The sequence below is a fragment of the Dendrobium catenatum genome, unplaced genomic scaffold (genome assembly GCF_001605985.2).
Source record: "Dendrobium catenatum unplaced genomic scaffold, ASM160598v2 fragScaff_scaffold_1470, whole genome shotgun sequence".
Lineage (NCBI taxonomy): Eukaryota > Viridiplantae > Streptophyta > Magnoliopsida > Asparagales > Orchidaceae > Dendrobium > Dendrobium catenatum.
The window spans coordinates 1,171,479-1,179,873 of NW_021319932.1; the positions used below are offsets into that span (position 1 = coordinate 1,171,479).

General features: G+C 32.4%; 1 protein-coding gene across 1 annotated transcript; it reads left to right on the forward strand.

Moving 5' to 3' along the window:
• Positions 1-1,679: 1,679 nt before the first annotated feature.
• LOC110104783 (nudix hydrolase 13, mitochondrial) lies at positions 1,680-4,733 on the forward strand. The gene is made up of 6 exons (XM_020834034.2): positions 1,680-2,094; positions 2,213-2,316; positions 2,725-2,839; positions 2,924-3,007; positions 4,111-4,260; positions 4,358-4,733. The coding sequence occupies exons 2-6, from the start codon at positions 2,243-2,245 to the stop codon at positions 4,553-4,555; spliced, it is 621 nt and encodes a 206-aa protein (XP_020689693.1). The 5' UTR covers positions 1,680-2,094; positions 2,213-2,242; the 3' UTR covers positions 4,556-4,733.
• The last annotated feature ends 3,662 nt before the right edge of the window (positions 4,734-8,395 follow it).

Consider the following 8,395-nt stretch of genomic DNA (forward strand, 5'->3'; position numbering starts at 1 on the left):
GGTAACTGAATGGCCTATCTACAAAATTACTTTAATAAGCCTTTCTAGTAAGAGAGAGATACTCTTATACTTCTTTCATTTCATATAGAAAGGTTCTTTTTGGTTTATTGTATATTAGATGTAGGTCATAAGATCAAATCTCTTAAATCTCTCTATCTATTTATCATTTCAGTGTGTCAACTTGATGCCTTCTTATAGAGTATCGTGAGTATAATCCTTTCTAATTCATTATATTCTCTAAACTTAGAACAACCAAATTTCACTTATCTTAGATGGAAAATGATTTTATATAACTCACACCAATCACCTCAAAAAAAAAAAAAAAATGCAAATTGTTTTAACCATTATGGATAAGAATGCATAATATTTAAGTATTCTTTTATATGTAGTCCATAATACCTAATCAAATTTATTTATAGCTCATTTTGTCATTTTATTATTTATTGAATATTGTATTTTTTTTTAATTTTAGAATTATGGAGAATTTTGGAGCACGCACTTCTTATAAAAGTCCAAATTTCATAACTAGTGCTCTTCAAGTCTTCATGCTTTACCAACTCATATCAATCACTACCAATTAATCATTAGACTTTTTATTTTCTAGTGGATTCAACTCGTTAATGTCCTATTTTGTTAGAGAACTTCTACCATAATTTGATGTTCACCTATTACCAATATTAAATGCTTATCATCCAACATATAACCCATGTCTTCTGATGTATCCCATCTTGTGATACTTGCCATTGCCATCTCCTATCATGCAACTTTAACTTCCAGACATCTTCCATTATCTAACACCGTTCATTGCTTTATATCTAATGCACATCGTCCGAAGCCCTCCATCACCCATGCCCCGCCGTCCATCATCCATGCCCCATAATGCTTAACATATGTTGCCCACAACATGTTTCCTAATGCCTGTGGTTTCATGATTGTCATCATCCAACACTCTTCATTACCTATTGTCAACAATCAATCAATATTCATTATTATACGATCACATCATTTATTCATTCTTTCTATAAAGGACACATTGAACTAATATTCATAATGCCCTATGTAATCGTTTTTCTATCTTAAATAAGGGACCTTCCTTCTTTTATATATATATATATATTATGAGAGTAAAGGAAAAAAAAGAAACATATAAAAATTAATTAAACAAGTAAAAATATTCAACAAATTTTATGAATTTGCAGTATATGAATGAGATACATATTGGGATTAAAAAAAAATCAAATATCTCATTGAATTATTACTATACAAAATAATTAAAATATTTTTTTTTTACAATATTAAAAAATAATATCATTTGTTTTCATTCCCACATAAAGAGGCGCATAGAAAAATCTCAATCAATTGGCCTGAAATTCGACACCTGTGCTCTCTCTTTACCCATCAAAGTAGAATGATTATCAGATAATCAATCTCTTTGTGAACCATATACGTGGAAAATTATAGGCGGAAAAGTCATTAAATTATAATATTATTTTTCAGATAGTCCCTCTTTACCTTTTCCGTCTTTTCTTTTTAAAATTAGAATGATGTGATGTACAGATGATGATGCTGAGTGTATACCGACCAATCCAAAGAAAAACATGGCGTGGCCCCTGTTGAGCACAAATTTAACCGTTATATTATTCATGCATGTATAATTATGGCCGGTTATTTCCATCTTCTACATTGCCGAGCATCTTGTGATAGTATTGAAATCATCTCCTCCAGTAGAACTCCTCACATCTCTTTCACGACGTTAGGTTAAATTTGTTTTTAAAGGCTGGGTTTTGTTTAAATAGGAGGGGTAGGGATCCATCGAAGTCGATAGAGGGAGAAGAGTATTAAATTCCTACGAAATTGGTAGCAATTTCATGTGCTGTTCGGCAGGAGATAACATTTCTGTGTCTGTTCTTCCGACTCTTAGATTTTGATTCCAATTAGTGTACTTTCAGCTTTTCTTTGATTTCATTATCCCTCTGTGGGAAATTTGAGATCTTTTGAGAATTTTTTGCTGAAGAGGAATTGTGCATGAGCTTTTTTCCAAGAAAGAAGGTTGTTTTCCAGAAATTTGAGTGGATACTCAGAGTGAATTGTTAGGTAAAATGGAGCAACTTTTTCTTGTTTTTGCTTTTGTTTCTTGCAAAGTTTCTCTTGTTTAGGGTTTCGAGCTTTGCCCTTACTGACCTCCCTCCCACTTTAATTTTTTTTTTAACAGGTTGAAATTTCAAAAATTTACTTTGGAGCCATGTCTTCTACTCTGCAAGCTCGGACTGGACGCCATCTGCAGCGTTACGAGAATCATTTCCGGCTGGTTGCTGGGTATGGATAGTTCCATGGCCCTTTTTCCATGCTTAGAGCCCCTTTAACCGCTTGATTTTTACTTTAGATAGTTCTGGTGTTCCTTGTACATATGAAATTTCTATCTGAGTAAAATTATGAATTGAGTTATCCTTAGAAGGATAAGGTGAAAAGATGACTATTATATACCTATGTAACCTTGGGGATATGATGCAATATTGTCCATTTGGATCAGTAATTAGATTATGCGACAGTGCTAAATCCTTTGGGATCATATAAGAACATGTCAACTTATTATGGAATATAAGTTATCTTCTAGTAGATTCCTTCGTTTAATTTTAGACACAAATTCTACAATGAAATGAATTTTGTATGGAAATTAACAACGCAAGTTTTATGATTTTTCTTGTTTATTTGCGATTGATTCAGGTGCATACCCTACAGAATCAACCGACATGTTGACAACCCTACAGGTGATTTGCTGAGTATGTTGGAGGTTCTTATGATCACTTCACCAAATCAACATGATCTTGTCTTCCCAAAGGTAACTAGCTCCCTGAATCTCCGATTCTTCTTATGTTTTTGGGTTATAAACTCGAATCTTTAAGTGTGAATACTCGATCTGAAGGGTGGATGGGAGAATGATGAGGCCATGGATGAAGCAGCAAGCCGTGAAGCTTTGGAAGAAGCAGGAGTTCGAGGAATCATTCATGTAAGTTCAACCTATCAGTTTCTTCTTATGACTTTTTAAATCAGAAACAAGCAAGGTCTTCATCTAGAAAAGTTATTTAAAAAAGAAAAAATGCGAAGAAATCCATTGATTTGTATGTAATATTCCCTTGGAATTCTTAAATCTTTCAAGTTAAGTGGATTACAAGCAAAAATGTTTGTGTGAGTTGAAGGGGGGAAAAAAGAATCGATAATCCTACTTTTCAGATTAATAAAACTGTTAAATTTTAGAAGCGATTGTATTGATGCATCTCTTTAAGGGGGAATTCCATATGTTCTGCAGTTCAATATAAATTTGGAATAGAACAAAATAACCAAAATCAAGCTAACTATTAGAGAGGAAAACTGATGATGTTGATGATTCCTTAAGAGTTGTTCTTCTCTCCAATAATCCCCCAACCTCGTGTTTCACACTCTAATAATCGCTTTAGTTGGCCATAGAATTTGCCACTATTGAAAGGATAGTTTTGTAGGTGGTTTTATCTAGCAATAATTGCAATTTTCAACATATCCCATCTGCAGAATCTGTTGCATAATTAATCTTTATATCAACATCAGTGTGTTTCTTGTGGATCAATAAAATTATGTATGTTATCATTCATTTTGGTGCACGTATCTATCATGGCCTTAGTGGATTTCAATCATCTATCATAACCTGATCCAGCAAATTGCTGCTTGTTGTTCCATTGGTCAAAAGTGACTTGTTTTTATCTTGATCTTGCTTTTAAAAGTCCTCAGTGTTATCAAGCTCTTGCTTGCAAAAATATACTTTATTTTCCTCAACAAGGCTTGATTTCATATAAAACATGCTGCTTCCTAAGACTTCATTTGGGACGGCTCTTTTACTGCTTCTTGAAGCATCTTTTTAGTATAAAAATTTAAATTTTTGTACTATAAAGCTGCTTCAAGAAGCAGTAAAAAAGCCGTCCCAAATGAAGCCTGAATCATCTCATTTATTTGTGGGGTTAAAGTTTCATGGGCTGAATTTTAGTTTCAGCTCTTCGATACTAGAAAACAAGTTGCTACAGTTAGTGAAAAACTTGAAAATTGGGGAATTAATTGAATCTTATCAAATATTTGCTGCAGGATTCTCTATTGGGTGTTTGGGAATTCAGAAGCAAGAGTAAACAGAACCTCTGCGGCCAAGAGGGTGCTTGCAGAGGTTACATGTTTGCTCTTGAAGTTAACGAGGAGCTCGAGTTTTGGCCAGAGCAATCTACACATGACAGGAAATGGGTATGTGCCTCATCCTTACTATAATGGTAATTTAATTGATGATTATCTGTATAAATTTTTTGAAATATATAGATATTTTTTTCCTTCATTCAAACAGCTAAATGTATGGGAGGCATGGAAGCTCTGCCGATATGATTGGATGAGGGAAGCTCTAAACTCTCTCTCAATACTTATAACGGGAAAGCCAGTGAGATTGGTTGCTGTGCCAGAGATATCCGAGTCCACATCTCTTTTCTGCCTTGTGAAACCTTCTGGAACTGAATGCGTTGATAGTGCTATCAATGCATTTTGTTGATAAATTTTCATGCTGCATTTCACCTTTTCTTTCCTTTTCTTCTCAGCGAAGAAAGTAGAGTTGTATAGTTATTATTGTTTAAGGACAAGCCATGGTTGTACACCTACACTTCGTAGCCGAAAAACTATTATCATGCTTAATGAAAGGGCTTTGACTAACCAGATGCCTTTCGGTGAAACTTTTTTGAATTTCAGTGAAGTCATGAAAAAGAAATGGAGTCCGATCTGGTGTCGCGATTTGTTTTTTTCTTAACATGTTTCTCATGGTTGTAAAAGGCTAAGGGGATGTTTGGTATCGGGTCTGTCCGTCGTTTTTAATAGGATTTAGCATAAATCTAATCAACGCAATCCACGCCGGTATAAATCCGGCAAATCCAGGATTTATGGCAGAAATCCGTCTAAATTCTAATCCCATTCCTACACGGATTTAACGAGTTGCGAAACTTCTTCCCGCGGCACCCGTGTAATATGTTGCCAAACAACTTCTCTGGATTTACAGGATTTAAAATTTGTCATACCAAACACTTTTCAGGATTTATGAGCCTAGGATTTGCTAAATCCGGATTTACAGGATTTAGTAAATCATGCTAAAATTGAATCCAATCCTATACCAAACACCACCTAAAAGCTGTAAAACTGCATATGCAGCGCAGAATGTTTTACGGCTAAATCCTGCTAAAATTGAATCCAATCCTATACCAAACAGCCCCTAAAAGCCGTAAAACTGCATATGCAGCGCAGAATGTTTTACATCTAATTATCCTTCAGTTTCTTTACTTTGGAACCATGCATTGCGTGGATTTATGTTTTTAAGAACAAGCCATTTGTGTTTTTGATGTTTTGGTTAGCTGCAAGGGGTGTTGACCTTAATTTTTGCCAGACTTTGTGACCGAAGGTATACCTCAGGCATTTTAGACCATCAATACCTTCGGTCTGGTTTTTGGTGTTAGATTTGATTTGCTTTCAGAACTCATTTGGTACTTAGAGGCTTTCTACTTGGTTCCTCTTAGAGGCCTTTGTGCAATCAATTAAAATCCCGATCGAATTAGTTCTTTACCCGCCTTTAACCGGACTTGGACTTAGTTCTACCTAATTGGCATTGATTGGAAAGTGAACCTGAATCAGTCCTTAAACTCTCACTACCAAAAAACGAGATCAAACACAGCGGTTATGTAGCGGTTCTACAACCGCTGCAATGAAAAGCGTGGCGGGTATAACCGCCGGGAAAGGTAAAAAAAAAAGTGCTGCGAAAAGCCAATTTTTTGGTAGTGTCTTAGAGGTTAACTTTTGCCTAGACCCACTTTAGGTGATATAGAGACCCTTTTTGAGTTCTTTACAAGATGTCCACATCACTTAACCAATGGCTCCCTAGTAGTTGATGGAGTCTTTGCCATCCCTCAACCTTCTTGGTGAGTTGGTGAGATCATTGGCTAAGGACTCTCAATTCACTAATAACTACTCAGGGTTTATCTTCTCTATCGAGATCGAATTCATTTTCTCTATTGAGATCAAGTTTTTCTTCTCTACCTTGCGAATTCCTTATTGGCCATTGAGCTGACTTCTATCCTAGCCATTAGTGTGATGTTCCAGAATCTAAATTGGAAGAATTATTTATTTATTCTTTAAATAAATAACAATCATAGCTATCTAATATCATCGATCAGTAATAAACAATACAACATATTCTATAATTTAAAATATCAATGTACACATCTATATTCATTCCCAAAAAACTATATACATTATTCAAGATCTACAAAATCATATCATAACTACTCTGTCTTGACTATAAAAGAAAAATAAAAAGAAACAGAATCTGAAGAATCCTGACCAACCTCACACTCCTACTTTTCTGCCCTGACCTGAAATCATTTAACCAAATATAATGAGCCTAAAAAGCCTAACAGGTCACCAAAACTTATAACTGAATTTAAAGCACGATAAAGGAGCAATATGCATGTCAATAATTAAATCATAACAGTAATATTTATATTATCATTGAATCGGTACATAAATAGTAAATCTCGAATACAGTAGCAGTAGAATCTATAAACAATAAAATATTATAGTACGAAAGTCTGTAAAGAAGTAAACAAGTATGAGTGTCAAATCTATAAAGCAATCTTCATATCTGTAATACCTATCAGTACAAAAATCATATAAATTATTAAATTAAAATATCTGCAAAGACTGTCAAAATCAAACTAAAGTAATAAAATCATATAAAAATGTATACATACTATCTAGGTATTCCATATCACGTGCTCAGTATATCACATGCTTAATATCAGTTTAGTGAATCAAAAGTATCAGTTTCTAAATCAGTAACAATAACAATTTAGTGGCAAGAGTAGTGTAAATTCATATAGTAACAATAAATTAGTACAATAATAATGCCTCAAAACATGCATTTAAGTAATCACACTAAATAAGTAAGAAGTTCTAATTATCACATTATTTTTCAGTGTTAATATCAGTGTTAGTAAATTGTTGGCTCAGTAAGTAGAGTCGTGATCACTCTTTTCCCGTCGGCATAATAATAATCAACTTATAACTATCAATCAGTGTATCATGTGAATTAGTAAAGGATAAAACCAAATCATAGTATTTAAAGAAAAGTACATCGGCTTACAATCCCGTAAAGGTCAATCAGTCTCAAACCAACAGGTAAAATAGTTTTTACTTGTTTGTTTCACACATGCACATTATTATCACAATACTATAACAATAATAACGACCAACTATATATTACTCAAGCACATATATACATCTATTTTCAATGTAATGCAGTAAATAATACATAATTGATCTTAATTAAAAAGATGCCAAAATGTCATAATAATAGACAATAAAAAATCATATTAGACAAAAAATGCAAATTTTTAGAAAATTACCAAAATATCAGGAATTATATAAATTAAAATGATATTTTAAAACTTTTATTGACCGCCGGTAAATGCTGATTTTCCTTTAGTGTATTAAACTGCACTATTATTTTTAAACATCAAAATAAATTTCTAGGTAGACAAAATTTGTTATATATTTTAAAATCAGTTGGTAAAAAATCTCAAATAAATACTCAAAATATTCATAATCATGATCTATATAACATATAAAAAGTTAGGCCGTGAAAGTTTTACCAATATAAAAATATTCTTATTTTTAGGTAATAGAAACACAAATTTGATAAAAAAATACCAAAAACAAAAAATCTTTAAAATAAAAAATGAGCTAAAGGTTCCTTACAGCGAGACGAGCAAATATCCCAATTGGCCCGACTGACAAAAATCGCTTTGCGGCCTCCAAATCTTGATTTCATTTTTCTCTCTTCGAATTTTTCTCTCTAAATTTTCCTAAACAATTTCTATTGCTGAAAATGAAAATGAAATAGGCTTTTTAAATACTTAGTGACTTAGGATATTTTATTAAAATAATATTTGTAATAAGCCGTATTTTGACTTTATTAATTTTTTGTGCAGTCATTATCTAAAAATCATAATTCATCTTTTCCATACTATTTTGATCGTAGTATTTTACTTGCATAAAATTTTTCATATTTTTTGGGTCGGTGAAAATTTTTAAGAATTTGTTACCTATCAAAACAAGTGAGGATTTCATGACCGTCAGGTATCCTATTTGCAAACTAATTTCATCCATATTTTTTAAATAACATATTTTATTTTATAAATATTTTTTGTGTGTAATTTTTGAAGTTCTAAAATAATTTATTTGAATTTTATAGAATTATTTAAATTAAACATTATGTTTATATTATATTATTATTTTATTATAATATCTAAAAGTATTATATGTGGTTAAATAATTATAGGTCAGAGTAGGG

Excerpts from the sequence above, each read along its gene's own strand:
- LOC110104783 (XM_020834034.2), top strand. The coding sequence starts at position 2,243 with ATGTCTTCTACTCTGCAAGCTCGGACTGGACGCCATCTGCAGCGTTAC. Across the intron at positions 2,317-2,724 it reads CATTTCCGGCTGGTTGCTGG|GTGCATACCCTACAGAATCA; the intron begins GTATGGATAGTT and ends CGATTGATTCAG. Across the intron at positions 3,008-4,110 it reads GAGTTCGAGGAATCATTCAT|GATTCTCTATTGGGTGTTTG; the intron begins GTAAGTTCAACC and ends TATTTGCTGCAG.